The 20,516-nt window shown below is 34.4% G+C and overlaps 1 protein-coding gene across 2 annotated transcripts in view; it reads left to right on the forward strand.

The window, feature by feature from the left end:
* cv-c (RhoGTPase activating protein) overlaps positions 1–20,516 on the forward strand; it is a 337,210-nt gene that overhangs the window by 280,291 nt on the left and 36,403 nt on the right. For both annotated transcript variants that reach the window (XM_073077440.1, XM_073077442.1), the window contains exon 3: positions 13,921–14,069. In XM_073077440.1, coding sequence (XP_072933541.1) covers positions 13,921–14,069 — 149 coding nt within the window. The remainder of the gene's footprint in view (positions 1–13,920; positions 14,070–20,516) is intronic.

Below are 20,516 nucleotides of genomic sequence, written 5' to 3' on the forward strand. Positions count from 1 at the left end.
GAAAGACTACTCACATCAGTGGTAGCTAATTGTTTACTCTTAACCAATTTTTTACAATATTTTTACTTTACCAACACCTGATGATGGTGATGTTGGTTTATATTGAATATCTTGGTCTTAATCTTGAGCTTTAAATAAAGCCTGGCATTCCACTCACTACTTACTATTGTTTTCAAGAATGCATATTTGGATACTAATTCATGATTACCTTAAACAGTGTTTACATGTCTATGGTTAAATGGAAATTCTATGCATTTCAAGTTCTTTCCTTTGGTTTGAGCAGAACACTATATTTATGTTTTTACTAACCTTTTAAAAGATACAAGACCATACATAACTGATTAAGATCTAGGGACAGTGTGTCAGTTATATATTTATATAATATAGTTCCTATTTGAAATGTCATAATAATGGACAAGGAACAATAACAACACTTAGTAATTTAGGATCATAGACATAATAAGCTATATCATTCTTTAGGATTTATTGGTTACCTAAAAGATAGTTTGATAATTGGAAATAATACAACTGTTAAGGTTGTTCATTGTATTATACAAGCAATAAATAAATAAAAAATCAAATTGCTTTACCATTAGATAAAAGATTAAAAATCAACACAAGGGTGAAATATAAAGAAAAAAAATAAAAAAATATATATAATAATAATATTAAAAAATAAAAATTATAATAAATGCAAAGATAGGTATATATATATAACAATTTTAATAATGTTTATCAAAATACTATCCCTCTTACAGATAGATATAATTACAGGTGGTAGTTGTCATATTATTTTTATTATCGGGACACAATCAGTTATGTAACATATGGTCATTATTCTCGGTATTTTTGTTATTTGATTTAAATAACAAATCCGATCAACTATTTAAAGTTAAATGCAGCATTACTTGTGCTTAAAGATATTTTTTCAATAATCATCTTCAACACGGTGAAACCCTAATACGTGTAGGCAACTCCACAGTTATTTCATATAGAAACAGCATGGTGTTTAATACCCACATTTAACCGTAATATCAAGGCACATATTGGATTTATTGAATACCCAAAAAATGTTTTTATTTCCCTAATACATTCAATAATTTCAGAATGAATTTGCTATCACTAAATCAAGATTATACATTGCGAATTAACACTTTGAAGGTTTTTAAATAGATTTATTTACTAGGAAACCTACAAGAAGTATGACTTACATGTCATGACTAAGGTTATACTATTTAAATGGAAATATTCATTTTATTTCTAATAAAATAATTGTTGTTAAAGATTATCTCTGAACGGTTGGGGAGTTTGTGGTAGTATCTGGTAGTAGGTCCAGACAGTCCTACTACCAGAAAAAAAAAAAACTAGATCCATTTGTTTTTCGTCAACGCTTTACCCTGTATGTTACTCGCTTCCTCGAGGAGCGTTTCGTTTCTGTACACGAATCTCAAGATTTTGTTGCTCTACAAGCAATGTTAGACGCAATAATGAAAACGTGATGCTGGTGCTTATAATATTTTGGCCTAAACAGTGTAAATAACTAGATCTATCTGTAGACTGGTTACAATATTCTTTTCATTTTGATATATATATATCTAGAATTATTTTTGTTCTTAAAATGCATATTTAGGTTTTCTATCCTCCATATCCCAAGTATGCTATTACTTGGAATAGTTACATCTGATGTATAAATATTTTTAGCGAGTTAAGTGTAAAATATTATATATTATTTAGTGGAGATGAAGAAAAAATACTATTTACTTTTTTTGGTTATTGTAATTACTCATATAGTAAAAAGAAAAAAAAAAACAATAATAATATATGAGTAATATATATATATATATAAGTAATATATAAAAACAATAGATATCGTATATATTATGACGTTCACTTGGTGTAAGCCCGTGAATGCCATTATTACTACCGATTCGCCTACATCTGAGTCGAGACTTCTAAAAAGTATACATAAACATAATAATAACATTATTGTATATTAACCAAATTGCTTGTCGGAAGATATTGTATATTAAATTGCCACATTAATTTAAACCTTACTATAACCAGTGTTCAAACAATCTAGTATTACAATTATTTCATAGTAATCATAGTATTTGTCCAGCACATCCTTAATAAAAATTACCTAGATAGGCCTAGTAACACTTGAGAATTGCAAGAATAAGTTTATTTCTTTTATGTAATCTTATAATACAGTGACCTTCCAGACGACAGTTTCTAGATTTTATCAACCACGGAAGATGATGGCATTGATATATCATTTTTTACAATACATACCATTAGAGAGCACGCGTTACCACGCTGCTACGCTGACGTCTAAACATATGAGTGTCAGTTAAGACCCTCTTAGAAGGATAGCTGAATGGATCAGATCTAAGTTCAATTTTGTAGTAGAGATGTTACATCAAACGTATACTTGATAACTGTAATTAATATTTAAATAGATATATTAAATTAGGAATTTTAAAAATAGTAGGATTTAAATGTTTTTGTATTTTGTTTAATACGCTCGTTATTTTACAAATCTCTAAACATCTACAAGTCAACATTATCATTGAAGAGACTATGCAGTGAAGTACAATTAGAAATTAAACGAACTTACCTAAGTGAAGTTCCATTTCAATTGTACGAACTGCATAGTCTCGAAATGATATTATAACCCACCCACCCATACTTATATACGATAAGTATTACCCATAATATCATCTATGTTGTAAAATAATCGAGCTAATGAACTTACATCTTGACCCCAGGATCTCTAAACTTAATGACATTTACCAGTAGGGGGCGCTATAAGTAGGTTGAATATTGTTTTAAATTATTTGAATTCGAGGTTTTTAGCTCTGAATATACGTGACACAAGGCTGGCGACTGGCGGTGTACTACAAGTCAACATTATCATTTCGAGACTATGCAGTTCGTACAATTGAAATGGAACTTCACTTAGGTAAGTTCGTTTAATTTCTAATTTTCTGTCTGAGATTCTGAGATTTCTTTATAAAATTGTAGTCTTTATTTTATTTTGACATATAAGCAATATTTTTGTAAGGTTCCATTCATCCATGAACAAACTTTTCGACTTTATGATATTAAGTAAGAAGTAAGATTCAAAAATATTGTTTCCCAAAATCTAACCAGTTTCAACATGACCATAACCTTGACGTTAACATTGGGAGGCAACCACACCCGAGTTCTTTAAAAAAAGTTCTCAAAGGTATGTGAACCCTGGTAATTCGTACCTGACCAGCGCGTTGGACCACTTTTACTATCCGAGGAAACTCTGCAGCAGTGGGACAGTCAAATACAACGACGATTACTCAAATACCGACTAGTAATTCAGAATATAAAACAAAAGCGTAACTAATGGAATTACCAAACAGAATCCAGCTGATGCCCATTACTCTCTAGTGACATTCTGTGACCGCTCTGTGCGCCGCAATTGAGTTAACTCTCACTCTTGACCACATGTCAGATCGTAAAAGAAACGCGATGCGAATGTTCTTAATGAAGATAGATTTTTGATTTTATTTAAAAAATTCCATCCGTATGTACGGCGATCGAAAAAAATTAAAATGTTTAAGTATGTATGTGACACTTATCAAACATATACGTAATATAATCTGTTGTTTATAGTTGGGTAAAAATAAATATATAAAGCTAAATCTGAATTAAAAATTTCAAGTAAAAAAATTCAATCACTTAATCGTAACAGTTACCCTGCTTTAGTAGAACAAGTCCCTAACAAAGGGCATGTGTACAAAAACGTCAAAACTGTAAACATTCGCTAGTTTTATGACGAAATCAGTGAAAGTGGTCAGTATCACCTGTTATATCGTGGACAACAGTAGAAAGGAAAACATCGTAAGAATAGCAACATGCCTAAGAATTCGTTAAAAAAGTTTGTTGTCATCAACCTATACAGGTCTGTTGTTGGGCATGGATCTTCTCTCACAGAAACCTCCGTGAACTTTTTTTCTAAGAACTCACAGACGTGTAAGCTCCTCACAATGTCTTCCTTCATCCTTTAAAAAGCTGATAAAGTCTAAAACGCACACCTTCTTTAAACCAGAGTTGCATGCCTGGGATTGGAACCTCGATTCCCCGATTGTCCGAGTCAGACCAATGGTTTTTTTTTCCTTAAAAAAAAGCATTCAAATATCCTTAAGAATTGAAGAACATGAAACGTACCAAGTGTCTTCTAGAAGCCCCGATATTCTGGACAGCATTCCACCAAGCTGCTCTATGATGAAAAATTGTACAACTACCAACTTTCCCAATCAGCGCTCAGTCCACGAATAGCTCTGAACAAATGAAAACCCAACAAAGGCGTGGCCACTCATCCGTACATTCGATTAACTCTTGAAAGCAACCACTCTCACTCTATATTGGTTTTTCTCGCCAATCAACGGATTGCTCGAGAGTATTGTTGGATTACGTGAACAGTTTATTTTTAACAGTTATTTAAAAATCTCGGACCCCCTTGTGGCATTTCAAACCACAAGACTGTCAATATTGTGCTTCATCTTCAACTCACTATTGTCTCACTTGTTACATACAAATTAATCTCTTTTGAAAATTAGATGTAAAATCGTCTAAAACTTGGAGATAAGTATAAGTATTGATTTCTTCTCTCTAAGAGTCATGGAAACATCACTCTTAGAGCAGGTGATAAATATTTTCTTATGCGTTAATAGCATTCCGTGTTTAAGAACCCTATCAAGAACAAGACAATGCTACTTTTGGTATCGGCGATCGACGAGTTAGATTCAGCGCAGACAGAGAGGAATAATCCTCGCGCGGTCTCGGGCATTTTCTTTACGGATGGCGTATGCTCGAGCATGCGCGCGACCTCCTGAGCCTGCGCGAGTAAACCGTTCTGGGTTACCACTCTACAGTATACATGCCAGTTTGTCGCGAAAGTTCGTCAACGATGGTGGACTGGGATATGATTATAATTGCGCTTTTGGAAGAATGCGCTAAAGAAGATATGGAAGAACATGTTAATAAAATAAGGCGTCAGAAAGTCAGACGAAGAATATGGGTCGAGGAATGTTGGCAAGAAAAGTGTAGTTTTGGTGAATTTAATACACTGTGTACGACTTTAATAAAACATTCATAAGATGATACTAAACATATTTATTTTTCTTCGTCCATTTTTTTGTTCGATATGCAGGTAATACGGATTAAAAATCTAAATAAATGACGTTCTCCCTCTTTAAACTCAGTGACAACACTGAAAGTACTCTACTACTACACTACGTACTATGACGCGGGCGGCGACTCGATGCCGCGCGGGGATTCCCGCGTATCTTCGAGGATGCGCGAGCATTTTTTGTCAGGTTCAAGCATTTATGCACTTTATTTTGATGACTTTAAAGTTGATTTTCAATTGCTTTAATAAAATCCTCTCCGCTGCGCTCCTTTCTGTCTACGCTGACTCTTAGCTGCTTTTCGGAAGCTAGATGCAACAATCAATGCTATGCCAATTCGAGTGTCGGTCAATTTCAGATGGACCATGCAGTAGCTGTTCATAGACTGATGATAAACGTAACATGTGTGCTACGGTCGACATTTTACTTTTAAGGACTTTCCTTCTCACACATAAAATACGAAACCGTCCTCGTTATGAGATTTCCCATATTCCGGAACATTATCACTTCAGTTAATTCAAAAAAGGTGTAAAAACCTCTCATTCAAAGTCAGTGATGCTGACGATTTCTCTGATGCAAATGTGGTAATGGTTTATTATCAACTGCTCTTTTGCTACAAATATATTATTAAAAGGGCCTTTTTTCTTTCAAGTGGACAAATAGGCCTCGTGAACAAATGAAACCTCGACAAAGGCGCGGTCAGTCGGCCGTACATTCGATTAATTCTAACAAACTGACGCAGCTTTGCTTTTACGATAAACTGTATTGAGTTCGTTCTTTTGAAGTGTTTGTTGTTTTTGCAGTGAAATGAAATGATGATGAAGTGATTTCTATGGCGCCAGTGATAAATAGAAGTGGAATGATTTTCGTTAAGCAAAATCATATTATTTTAGCAAACTCTTTAGTATCTATATGGTTGTCACTTTTGCTTATATCTACTGATATCTCCATCCAACCCCAAATAGACTAGGATTCTTACCTAAATTCAATACATATGCATTGTCCGACCTGAACCTAAGTTAGAACACTTAATTTTAGGATTTGTCTTCCCACGTACTTCAAATCAAAACATAACATGTTTATTTCACTATTTATAATAGAACTTACATAATTTTGTTACAAATTAGTACAATTATTGGAACAACAAAAGAACCCTTTGTTACCTACCTATGATATGAAAAAAATACACAAAAAACCGACTTCAGTTTCACTACAAAGAAAAAAGTAGGTTGTCTATATATCTATCTACATACATGTAAAATTGTACCTACGTAAAAATCATTTCGATAAAATGAACAATTCGAAATCAAATTTGCAATTTACACGAGCAAACGCAGTGTTTCCAACGCGTTGGAAATTTAATTAAAAAACTGTCAAAACGTGTGTGCACAACTTCAAAAGTTAAACAACAAAACCAAAATGAGATGGAAATTTTCAAAAGTTATCTAGGTATATGTAAAGTTACCATGAACCACATCGAATTTAATAAAGTTTGAGTTAAAACTTTGAATTTCACAGGGTAGCGATTTCATTAATTTATTTAATTATATAATATTAGAAGGGTAAAAATCGAGCATGCAGCCTACCAGATTGCAAGCGGCTACTGTCGCCCATGGGCATCTGTAAACTGCAATCAACCCCAGATAAGATTAGATTCCTACCTAAGGTGGCTCACAAAGGGCCGCTACCACTAAGAACAACAACAACAAATGCTCCTTATTTGTACACCAAATATAAGATACATATAAAACAAATAAATAAGATAGCGTACAAAAAGGCGGCCTTATTGCTTGCAAGCGATAAGGACTAAGCTAGAATGCCTCGGGTCAGTATGGCACCTTATAAACCAGAACACAGCAGCGCTTAACACTACTGTTATAAGGCAGAAACAAGTGTGGCGGTGGTTCCGCCGGAGTCGAACCACAAAGCGTTCTACCACCTTCATATAACTACCAATATTAAAATCCATAAAACGACAGCCTGTTTTTTCGACAGTACATCAACATATATAAGGGTAGATAGCGCAATTTGCATAAACGGTGCTATGCTTTAGGGTTTAGGATGAAAGGGGTGCGCTCGGCCGTGGTTTCACAGTCGACTGACGCCGGGTTAATTTTACTTCAACCCCGTCCAGACGAGTTTAAACTACCTACTTACCTATGTTATGTATGTATGTTGTGACGTCATAGCACTGACATAAGCACTGCCGTTAATGACTTTAGCTTTTTTTTAATTAAGTAATTAGTAGTGTTAATATAATTTTGTCGCATTACGATGTTCATTTAATTATGATGCTAAAGGTGTTTAACTACTTATGAACGTTTGGGTGTATAGGTAATTTTGGTAATTTTGAAATTTATATTCTTTTGTAAACATTTTGTTAAGATTTCTCAGGTATGCAGGTTTCTTCACGTATTCCTGCGCCTTGAAGCAAGTGATAAATTATTTCTATTACCCACGTAACTGGAAAATCAGAGGATTTGAAACTCAGACCCCTCGATCAAGAGTTCGAGTTTCTTAACTACTAGGCTATCACTGCTTTTTTGCTGCCATCTATTCAATAAAGCAACTAAAGTATGGCAGATTACTTTCATACTTCACTTCTACTATGACATAACACGGCACCCATTAGGTATGTATGTACATTCCAAAACCGAGCTATTGGCTTTAGCTACACTAGCGGTGTCCACTAGGGAATGTAATCTATTTAGCCTTTGTGGAGACAGTGTTTGTCTGCAAACGGAGCTCTTGTTAATTCCTGTACATTTAGAACGTATAGAGGTTACGGCTGTGTATTTAGGTAAAATATTAAAGGGTTGTATACCGTGAATTATAGGATTCAGTCGAGCTAAATATGATTACCTACCTGAGATCGACCACAGACTCGTTGCTTGCCCTGAAGACTAAGTTGAATCGTCTCGGATAAATATGTCTACCTTACAAACACCCTTGAAACCAAAATACAGCAGAGTTCAACACTGTTGTTATTAGGCAGAAATAGATGTGGCGTTGGTACCCAACCATATCCGGTGTTCCACAAATAGTACTACTACTTATCAATTTATTACGCATTTACTAAACGTTAGTACTTTTCAAACGTGGGTAAAATATTGTTACTTATTTTTGCAAAGTTAAATACATATTCTAGTTATATCCTTTTCTACCAGCATTTTCCAGTTCACTTTTACGTGAGAATAGCTTCGTGGTACGTTTACTGCAAAGTGCCATATTTTATGAGTGATAAATGTTTTGAAATGCATTTACCAGCTCAGGGCGGCAAGGACTAATGGATTTTACGAAGTGTTTTCAGGAGTTAGTTGTGTAATGGTTGCACTATTTCAGTGTTTTCAAATTTATTTATGACCTGCTTTCAGCAATTGTCTTAAATTATACTTTCGTGTAAAAATTTTAAATACATTATTTATTTTCAAATTTAACATTGGACGATATGGGGTTATGTTTTCTGTATATTTTATAATTTCTTGATAGTATTATGTTCACGCTTACGTTATATTATTTAAATAAGAAACAAATCTGCCTGTCTCATCAATTGGAAAATGAAAAACTGATTTCCACAGATGCGTAAAATTCGCCTAAATATAGAAAAATTAGGCGGTAGCGAAAGGCCACGTTTAAAGTGTGATTTAATTTAATGTAACAAATAGTGATAGAAATTGGAAAATGAAAATAAAATTTCAAGATAGTTGTGATATGTGTCTTCATGACTTATATAAAGCTCGACGGCACACTCGGACCGGAGACAGCGGAAACACCCGACAACGCCGATGTATCCGACGTGAGCGGCGCTCGTAACTTTGAATCGCCATTTTCTAACCTTATACGATTATTATATTGAATATGGCAAAAATTCTGTTAGGTTGTCTATTATTCGTATTTAAGGAAACTATTGAACTGTTTTCACAGTTTAGGATCATGTTGTCTTCAAAGTATAACAGACTACGTGAAAATGAAAAAAACATATATAAAATATTTAATAAAATTATCAATAACAAAATGAATAGACTTTTTTGTACGTGTGTCATCTATTTCGCTGACCATTGTATCTCGATGACTTATATGTAACTCGGCGGTCGGCGGCGGAGGAGGAGACATCGGAAACACGCGACAACGCCGATGTAGCCGACGTGGCCGGCGCTTGTAACTTTGACGTTAAATGAACAATACGAACTATCGCCATTTTCTAAACTTTGTGATATTTTCCTTAGAAAATGGCAAAAAGCTATTTATGTGATGTTTTGTGTCTATTATTCGTATTTAAGGAAACGATTTAACTGACACTCACAGTAGTCACAGTTAAAAATTGTGTACACTTCTTAGTATAACAGACTACATGAAAAATTAATAAAAAATACCAAATACTTAATAAAATTATCAATAACAAAATGAATAGAATTTTTGTATGCGCGTCATCGGTCTCGCTGAACATTGTGTCACGTATATCAATGACCTATATGTAACTCGGCGCTCAGACCGGAGACAGCGGAAACACCCGACAAAGCCGATATATCCGACGTAGGCGGTGCTCGTAACTTTGACATTAAATGAACAATACAAAAAAACCGCTATTGTCTAAACTTTTATATGATTATTTCATTGGAAAAAGGCAAAACTGTATACATGACATGTTTGGTTGTCTATTTATTCGCACGGTCTAAGTAAGCAGACGATCGAATTGATTTTCGCAATGAAGTACTTATAAAAACGTAACAGACTTCATGTAGGTTTAATCTATGGGCTTAATATTAAAAAAAATGTAATATTACACTTTTATAATAAACGTTTTTAAAATATTAAAATAAAATATCAACAACAAAAGGAATAGGTTGTTGGTATCTATGTCATGTGTCCCGCTGACTATTGTGTCATGTGTCTCGCTGACTATTGTGTCCCGTGCCTGACCTATATGAAACTCGGCGCGCTCGGACAACGGATACACCCGACATATCCGATGTGGGCTCTAGTAACATTGACGTTAAATGAGCTGTAGAATACACTGAATAGACTTTCAGTAGAATAAAATAACATTTCTAATACCATTTTGAATGATAACGAGAAGTAACAGTTGTTATCACTTTTCAATCCTATTAATTTCGGAAAATTTTGCGAGATGAAAATAGTAGAACCTTTTGTAGTTTGAATTTAGTGACAACACCACTTCCTATAATAATTCTATCTAGGGTCGATTACAGAATGGCGGTAGTGGCCAGTTGCCATCAGATGGAAAGTATGCTCGTTTGCTTCATCTTATATATAAAATTCTCGTGTCACAATGTTAGTTACCGTACTCCTCCGAAACGGCTTTACTGATTTTCACCAAATTGCATATTCAGAAGGTCTGAGAATCGGCTACTATCTACTTTTCATACCCCTAAGTGTACCCGTAAGTGTACCCTTAACATTTTTTTGTTTATATGGCAACACAACGTTTGCCTGGTCAGCTAGTTTATATTATAAAAAAGTTAAAAAACAAGGTTATACATATAATAAACTTTAACAGCAATTTCTCAACCAAAACATATTATTACGCTTTCAAGCTGACCTTGTACATATAATGATATGAAAATTAAAATTATATTTAAACCACAAAAGCTACTTACGAGCTTCAGGCTCTTTAACGTTGAAAGCTTTTCCGAGTTGCATCGTTAAGCTCCACATTATTATGTATGTGTTGTTACTTATACGCGCTACATACGAATGGAATAAGGGTGGAAGTTAAAATGATTTTATCTACAATGTTAATGTTAGAATATAATGATGTAGATAGAATTATTATAACTGATCTTTGATCAATCCTTAGGTAATCTTTAAAATGGGGTGCTTCAACTCATACTCTAAAGAAGCAATGCAATGTTTAGATTAACAAATAGGATTAGCCCTACTTAAGGTAGGCTTGATACGTTGCTAGTAATGAGGACTGAGGTAGAATATACCTGATAAGTTATCTTAACATACCAATCCAGAACACAGCAGGGCTCAACGCTTATCAGGCAGATATAGGTATGGAGGTGGAGCTTCTGGAATTAATAGTAATAAACGCTGCTGTTCTGATTATGAGGGGCTCAACTTCGTACTCAGAGATAGCAACTCCCTTTAGTAGATCTCAAGGGTTGATTCCAATAATAATATACAATTAAGGTAGTGCTAATATACCACCAGAGATGCTCGTGTGTGTGTATGTGTGTACGAGTTTGTCCCTTTTCGGTCGTTGCAAACACATATTATAGTAAAAATTGAATTTTCCTTTTTATATCGTCCTTTTGTTGATGTTTCTTTTTATTTTTTCTCTTTTCGACGGTCCCTACGTATAAAGCGACATGTCGAAAACGCAGGTTTACAGGAGAGCGTAATTAAGGTTCAAATCATTCTAGAAATAAATCTCTATACAATTCTAAGAATATTTTTTTTTATAATGTTGTTATAGCTTTCGAAAGTTTGTAGTAGTATTTTTAAATATTGATTTTTTTATATTTACCAGAAAAACAGACAGATGACTGTTTCTACGTGAAAACGTAAATAAAAGCATGCCAGACAAGTCTGAGATACAACTTTATACGTAGGAAACATGAAAACTGTATTGATATCTTAGTCAGATTTTACATTAATGTCTTACTTTTGTAGGTTAGAAAAACAATAACATTTTTTTTGTGTACTTACTTATTATTTAAAGCGGAAAATATGCTTTTTAGACGCGATGTTAAGTTAGACATGACCGCGTTCATACCGAGTGGCGCGCTTTTTAAGACATCGTACAAAGCGATAAGTAGAAGATATCCGCATGTACGACACCTATTTCCTGTAATTGTTATACTTGTTCTCTTATACGAATGGTAAATCTAGTAAAATACATCATATTTAAAGAAAATTCTTATATATGCATAAGCGTATGGACAATCTAAAGCCGAATAAGCAATAAAAAAAAATTGCAATTTTTGACATGTCGCTTTATACGTAGGGACCGTCGTTTTGTTTTATGTTTTTTTTGTCTTTCCGTTATATTTCTTTTGTGTTTCAATTTATCCGAATAAAAATATTTCTTTCTTTCTTTCTTTCTATCTATTTGATATCAGCCAATAGAAATATTTGCCCTTTTCCATATATAGATCCTTAGGATATCAAAGAATATCGGGAATCCGTTAAACATCTCCAGAATTCCGATTTTCATACGTAAAGCTTTTAACAGTGAGTCTCTAAAACCCACTCAAAGAACACTTCCGCGATCTTTAAATTTGTCTGCTCTCCCAAACTTCCTTTCTTCCCCAATTTTCCCACACTTCAAATTCTTTCCCCGACCTTTTGTTTTAAGTGTGTCCTTATTTTATTATGGGTTGCCAGGAAGAAATCGCTTTTAGGTTAATGCATTGCTTACGTGATCCTATGTTTTCTTTTCCTTATCGTATCCTTAGATAAGTAAAATATATAGAGTCATCAGTCCTAAGAAGAAAGTGTAACCAGTTTTGAGAATTGAAATTGTTGCGTAAATACAGTGTTGCCAAGTCTCCGTTCTAGAATGTCCCTTAAATGTGTGAAATAGATACTTATTTATTTATTACGTAAATTACGAATTATTAGTTATTAATACGTAAATATTCTCTTAAAATGTTTTTTTTATTTGTCAAGAATTCAAACAATAAATGATAAAATCATCTTTTTGTGGCTTTATTCAATTTCACAGCGGTGAAGAATCTTTCTTTTTTGTTTATCAAAGATCCTATCTTATTTATGACGTACAAACAATAAATTATTCATTATCTATTTAATTATCCATCATCCATACCGGGGAATATTCGGTTAAATAAATAATAAGTTGTATATTGATCTTAATACAATATGTGCTTTATCTTTATATATTTTTCTTTTATGGGAGTCACACTTGGATACATAATCCTATCTAGAGTTGATTATATCAGTGTCCGCAATTAGTTGGCGAAATATCTCCGATACAAGATGACGCCAGATTCTGCTTATCAAACCGATATAATGACCATTGTATCCTTCTGATAGACCATCATTTGAAACATCAATTTCAAAAGAAACACATAAATATGTGAGTATGACAAGTTCATCAGCTATTCGGGCTTCATTTGATACGAAGTTGATATGAGAATAATGTTCTCAATGCTCTTGACAGCCCCATACCGTGCCGGTAATACATATTATATGTAAAACAGTAGAATAATACATAATTTCCTTTCTTATACACGATAAAACGAAACGAAGATTACAAATGAGACTTTTGATCTGGTATCGACATGTCTACTCAAAAAATAGGATGTAGTGTACAGAGCAGGTCATGTGATCAAAGTCACTGTAGGGTTACGCTGGTTATTAATAATCTATCTATCCAATCTACGAAACTTGTCAATGTCAAAAACTACGAATTTGTCAATTTTTGTGTGTCATTGTCAAATGTCATTATTTGGTAGACGGAACATTTTTTTTATATATTTATACCTAACGATAAGGCAGACGGGCTATCTGGTGGAAAGCAGCCACCGTCGCCAATGCATCGCCAGCTTTGAAGGAGAGGTCTTTTGCACCGCTCTTGAGGAGCCCCGTGTTATAGCGCACAGGGAATACCTCAAGAGAAAGTTCATTCCACATTTAAACATTTTATGCATAAGTTAAGTACATATTAGGAGAGGCCTCTGTGGACTGTCAAGGGTTCTGTAGGTTGTGTAGTAAGTGGGTCAAACTGTATTTTTCCAAATAAATAATCCATTATCTATTGTTCCAGATCTCCAATTCCCAATCGACGTATCAGGAGTCCAGAACGACCATCCGTTCCTGGATGCAGACTCTCTGCAGTCTCTCTTCAGGCGGCTGACTGCACTGAACAGATGCGCCAACATGAAGCTCGAACACCATCACCATCAGAAGAGATCGGTAAGTCTTTCTACCGTCTTAAGGAATACCGCAGACCCTGGGTACACAAGAATTGGGAAGGCTCTAAGGGGAATGGCTAGAAAAAAAATAGAAAAAGTAAAAAACCCACCACCTAAAAGTTCAAGAAAATATTAAATTGTACACAATATCTACGACGGCCTAAAACTTTCACGTACTAAGAACAAACCACTTCTATTGTAGCATTAATTTAATAAATGAAATAGGAAGCTGTTATATCTATTTGATTTCGTTATTGTATTGAAATAATAAAATTCCATGTTACAATACCAGTCGAATTGTCCCTAACTACCCTATACTTACCCTCGCCCCAGACAGACTTCACGAAATCGCCTGGGACGAAAAAATAAATCTAATTTGAGAATCTATCAAACTATATCTGACCATTGCTAAACTTTCCGGTCTTAGAAAAATAAAACTCAACTTAAACGCGGAAAAACCAAGTTACGAACAAATTGGCGGACAAAGGTGTTAGAGAAATGTTGGGAAATGGGTTTATACACACTGTCGTGTCCGAGATCCGGTTTGAAACTACGGTCCGGTTACGATCCGATAAGATTGTTGGACAAAAAACGGCAACAAAATATAAAAAAAATTATACATACCGTCGTCCTGATAGTAAGTGGGCATTGCCGCCCATGTGTGGGCAGTAAAACTTGGGCAGTGCCCACAGTACATGATAAAATTAAGAGCTCTACCTAAGGACTAACTTTGAATCCTTCAGTATAAGTATTTTTCCCTCACCACACCTTTCAAGCCAGAACACAACAACAATTAACATTGCTGTTATTAGACAGAAATATAATTATATTATTGTTTTGAATTCAATATCCAATCTGTATCGTTGTTATTTCCCTCACAACTAGAGTCGTAACTTATTTTACAACGCTGGGTCAATTACTAGTAAAATATGTTATAACTATTCAAATTGGGTATTATCAATTTTATATCATTAAAATAAAATAAACGCAAGCGAGTAAGAATTAAGATCTAATAGTGTGCGACCCTTATTGGACGAGCAATTTTGATTGAAAAAGTTTTCTTGTACAGTTGTTCTTCGATAACGAAACATCAGGTACAAACTACCCTATTGTTTGATTTATTTTTATAACCTTTTATATAATGAAATCGGTTTATACTTTACTGTAACATCAGTAACCACGATGATAATACATTTAAACTTAACCTCGGGGTAGTGTAAATGTCTCTCATCATCGTGTAGGGATGGTTTCGGGTTCGACCCCAGCGGCGCAAACAACTATTATGAAATTGTATTATGGGTGTTTGTGTTTTTGCTTATGGTTCCTATAACACGAATATTCTTATGTGACAAAATAAATATCATCTCGAAACAGAACGAGTCTTCTTTATTAAATAATTCATTTTCAGTATCTCTGTGGTCAAAAAAATTGGAAATTATTTAACGGATTGACTTGAAATATTCATATAGTTTTGTCTTTAAAACTAAATATTTTATATGCTCTGTATCCTGAAATTCCCATGGGAACGGACTGATATAAATCCCAATAATAAACGTTAGACTAAACCACAGTTTAGCACGAACTAATTTAGCTAGTAGAGGATAGAATTATTCGTAAATTACAGTAACTTTAAATGCGCCGAACAAACTTCCAAACAGACCACACGTTCTATGCATGTGACCTAATTAGAGTGCTACAAAATTTGGCACAAATTAGCTTGTTACGGTTAAACTTGCTGGAGTTGGTTAATTAGTTAATTTAGTTTTTGTGCTCTAAGCCTGATAAACAAAATGCAATATTTTAACACATGAAATATTTTTTTACGTTTCATCATACGTTATGTTAGTTGTAGTGGTTAAGGAATCTCGGCCTCTCATCCGGGGAGCCCAGGTTCTCATTCAAGACACGCACCGCTCATTTTTCAAAGTTATGTGCGTATTAGAAATTAATTATCACTTGTCTGAACGGTGAAGGAAAACATCGTTAGGAACCTGAGAGCTCGAAAAAAAAATTTCAACATTTTTGAACATTTCATTAACTTAAGGATTTTATAAGTGATGTGGTGATAAAAGAAAATATAAACACCAATCTATGTACATTAACCAAAATTTTAAATTGTTATTCTACTTACGATGGTCTTTGTAAATAAAATCCACACTAGTGTAGTACAGAACCCTAATAAGAGACAATAATAATATCCTGTACACATAAATTAAGTTTCAAATTATGACATAAGAATACTTAGGTAACAAGTATCCAAATAAAATCGACTTTCAAAGAACATAAATAAGAACATAATATTTAAAAGCAGCCATTAATATCCTATTATATTCATTGATGTTGTATAACATCCAATATAACGAAATTATAGCTTTTTAATTACGCAAGCGTACGCTTAGTACTAAAATATTATGTGAGAACTGGGTTCTGGCTATAAACTTATTTATTACTATCTTATGTCTGCGAATCGTCGTGGTGGTCAACATCTAACACTATAGTGATAACTAGTCACGTGATTTTTTATAAGCTTTTTTGATTTGCTTTCTTAGTTCATGTATTAAAGGGTCAAATCTTGCGACTACATTTAAACCACTTGCCCAATTGAGTTGAATATTAGCATAAACGTTTAGTTTGGTTGATAATCCATGTTTAGCTTAGTGACGTCAATCTGTGGTCATGGACATGGAATGGAGACGAATTATTTTTTACAACCCAAATCCCCATAGAATCAGATGAAAAGGTTTTTTGAGAAGAATAAAAAGGTTGTTGTTAAGAACTTTCGTAGTTTTACCAATGTTATGGATCTGTCCATATTACGGTGATACCACCCATGCTATCGGCCTCGTATTACCTAAGGTTGGATTTTGTTCAAACTTATGTGAATATTACTAATCATAATTTAACAAAATAAGGATCTCCATGAGAAATATAGTTTATTATATTATTAAAAGCTAGTTGATAACATAAAACAATAGAATACTGTTCGCACTTGCCCTAATTACGCTTTCGAAGTGTCCGCTACATTCAATTTGCGCCCCCATTTGTTAAGCGACGTGTGACGGGAAATACGATTAATCAATGGCTAAAAGCTTAGCGGTTTGTATACTGGAAATACGGAATAATATCATCTTCATTTTGTTATCTAAATAATAGATATTTGAAGGTAGATCTTTTTGTGGTTCAACTCCGGCGGTATCACCGCCACACATATTTAAGTTCCGCTCTGCTCTGTTCTGGTTTGAAGGTTTTTGTCTGTCTGTCTGTTATTCATATGTTATAAAAATATCATCATCATTCCATCTCTTTTCCACTACTAAACACGGGTTTCCTTTAAGAGCGGGAGTGGGAAGGTCATAGTCCACCGCGCTGGCCAAGTTCGAATTGGTAGACTTTACAAACATTTAAGAACTTTCCTAAGAACTCTCATGTGTAACATACTTACACGTATGCTGTCTACACTGTTGAAGCAAATGACAATTAAAATCTGATACAAAATTGAAAAATCAGTGCCACGTGTATGGGGTTTAAACCTTGTTTCCTCGACTATCCACCTGCTTCATTTTGGACCATCTATACCTTTAAAACTTTGACGATACGTAGAAAAGAATCATATACAATGACACTGCGTCTATATAGAGGCGCCTCTAGCGGCAACAAATAGCATATAACCTATTTATTTGCCTCGGAAATAGCCATATTTAACCCTTCTCAAATGCAAATGTACACTAACCTTGGAGCTTTTGAGCATTAATCTAATCGGACATTGTAATTACCAATTTATATCGTAAGGGCTTTAATTAGAACGAATTTATATATGAGTAATTCTGTGTAACTTATCTTTAATTATCCTTAGTATTTACCGTTATGTTAAAATTAAGGGTTCAAATACAAATTACTTGGTTGGATTACAATTTATATTACAAGCATATTGTTTTTGAGCGCAATAATACAAGGTCAGTCAATTAGAGTCTATTGTTTTTATAAAATGGAATTTGCAAGCAGTGATAGCCTAGTGGTTAAGAAACTCTACCTCTCGATCAAGGGGTCCGAGGTTCAAATCCCAGGTACTCACCTCTGATTTTTCAAAGTTATGTGCGTATTAGAAATTAATTGCTTAAATGCTTGCTTAAATCACTTGCTTAAATGCTCAAGAAAAACATAGTGAAGAAACCTACATACCTGAGAGATTTTATGAAAAAATCTTATCAAAGGTATGTGAAGTCTACCAATACGCACTTGGCCAGCGCGGTGGACTATGGCCTAAACCTTCTCATTATGTGAGGAGACCAATGCCCAGCTGTGGGACAATAATGGGTTGATGATGATTGTAAAGTGGCTTGCAGTATTTCTGCTGGTAATTCGTCAATGCTGTCCAAGAATATCCGTAACCTATAATATGGATGAAGGGTTTTACCTGAGGTCAATTACAGATTCGTTGCTCATAGTCAGCCGACTTGCACAGTAGGTACACACCCATCCAGCAAAATGTTAGAACTGTGTCTCATTAAAAATATGCACCATACCTCTCTACACTCTACCATGAAACCTCTCAACAAATCTCACTATTTTATTTTAAATCTAAAAACGCCGCGTTCATAACCGCGCTTTCCAAACGCCCCAAATCTGAAACACCGTAATATCAATTTCAAACATCACCGATCATACACAATACCCCATAATCGCATTACTTGCCATCGTTCAATCTCGCATCCGAGCGAATAAGTTTTTTGGTAGTTTAACCACATCACCTAACACCCAAGATATTCACTTTCACCTATTTCAAGCTTCACCGAATTTTGATAATACAGGCATCATTAGACCAACTAAACCTTAAACGGTAAGATGTGGCTCAATATATCAATTCTTTATGGAAGTAAATAAATATTTTGAAAGGTAGAATGAGTATGGTTAGACCGGCGAGATACCATGTCTACGCCTGTTTGCATCGTGATCTTTAGGTCGAAAGGTGTGAATATCGGCTGAATAACTTGACGTTACCGATTCCTCAGAAGTGGCAACACAATTGTTCTACATGGATCTGGTTACAGATGTCCAGCATGTCAGCGTACATGCATGGGATTCGAGGCATGGACTCTCAAATAGAAGGACACAATTTTAGACCTCTAGGCAAAGTTGCACGACATCCAGGGCGTTCCAACTTAGTTTTCGACTAACTTAACCTCAGGTAGGTATCTAATCTGGGGTTGACTACAGGAAATCTTTTGGCGGCAGTAGCCACTTACCATCAGATGGACTGCGTTTGCTACTTCCGTATTACGTAGCAAAATCATCCCACGTAACCAAAGTTCCATACTAACATCTACACAAAATTACTGATAGATAGTTGGTTTCTCATCTAAAGGTCGCCTCGGTTCGTTTACAATAACGCAATAAACAACCAATTTCAAGGCAGGCGAAGCGTACTAACCTCCTTAGCGATTTAAGCAGCGAAGCTTCCTAATTTTAACTGACATTTACGGTTTACGGTGGCGTTCGTAATTACTGGATTTTACGCTAAAAGCTGAATAGGTTTATAAAAGTGAAACAGATTTTAAAATGGAAATTTACGGCTCTCGCGTATCTGATAATTAAGCGAAAAGCTAATGGATTAGTTTTATGCCTTATTTTTTTCCTTGTGTATGCTCTTCGCGGTAGTTTTAGGATATTAGCACTCATCGTGACTTGAGTGCAGAGGCACCACCGCCACATGTATCTCACTCTGATTATTATCAATAGCTAAGCACTGGTGTGTTCTAGTAAAGTAAAGTAGTATAGGGTGTAGAAGCTGGTAAGAGATCCTTATTCCTACACTACTATACTTCTACTACGTACTAACTTAAGCTTCAGAAACAATACGTGGTTCTTCGTTCCGATTTTGTGATCGACTATAAGTGACCGTGAGAGACAGTGACCACTTTCCACTTCTTTATTGGAAAAAAAGATCCACTATGATCCACATTTGTTAATGCTTGTAGGAGTATTATACTAGGCACATTAGGCACATTATATATTATTATGTTTGGAATGTCACAATCACACCACTTTGTATCGATCTATACACATAACCGCAAATCGAAAACAGAGGCTATTTTGCCTTAACTAAGTATAAAGTTTTGCTATCGACTGTATCGACGGTGTTACCACACAATTGATTGTTTGAAAAGTTGCGGAATGGTGCATAATAGTGACGTACTTAATAGAGAATATTAATCAATATAAAAATCGTCATCTAAAGATAAACGTATATTTTGCATAAGCGTAAAGGAAAGGTGTTTATCAGAAGATAGAAAAGACTAGATACTCGTAGATAATGTAGGAACTGTGTTTAAATAAAATAAGTGTACTATTACAACTAATTATAAAATGTCCCACATTATTAGGTATGTAACTTACAAAATTAATGTTTATAATAATCAACGTTATAAATACCTATCTTGATTGAAATTAC

This window comes from Epargyreus clarus, unplaced genomic scaffold (genome assembly GCF_041222505.1).
Source record: "Epargyreus clarus isolate Ecla_fem2 unplaced genomic scaffold, WU_Ecla_fem_2.2 ptg000010l, whole genome shotgun sequence".
Lineage (NCBI taxonomy): Eukaryota > Metazoa > Arthropoda > Insecta > Lepidoptera > Hesperiidae > Epargyreus > Epargyreus clarus.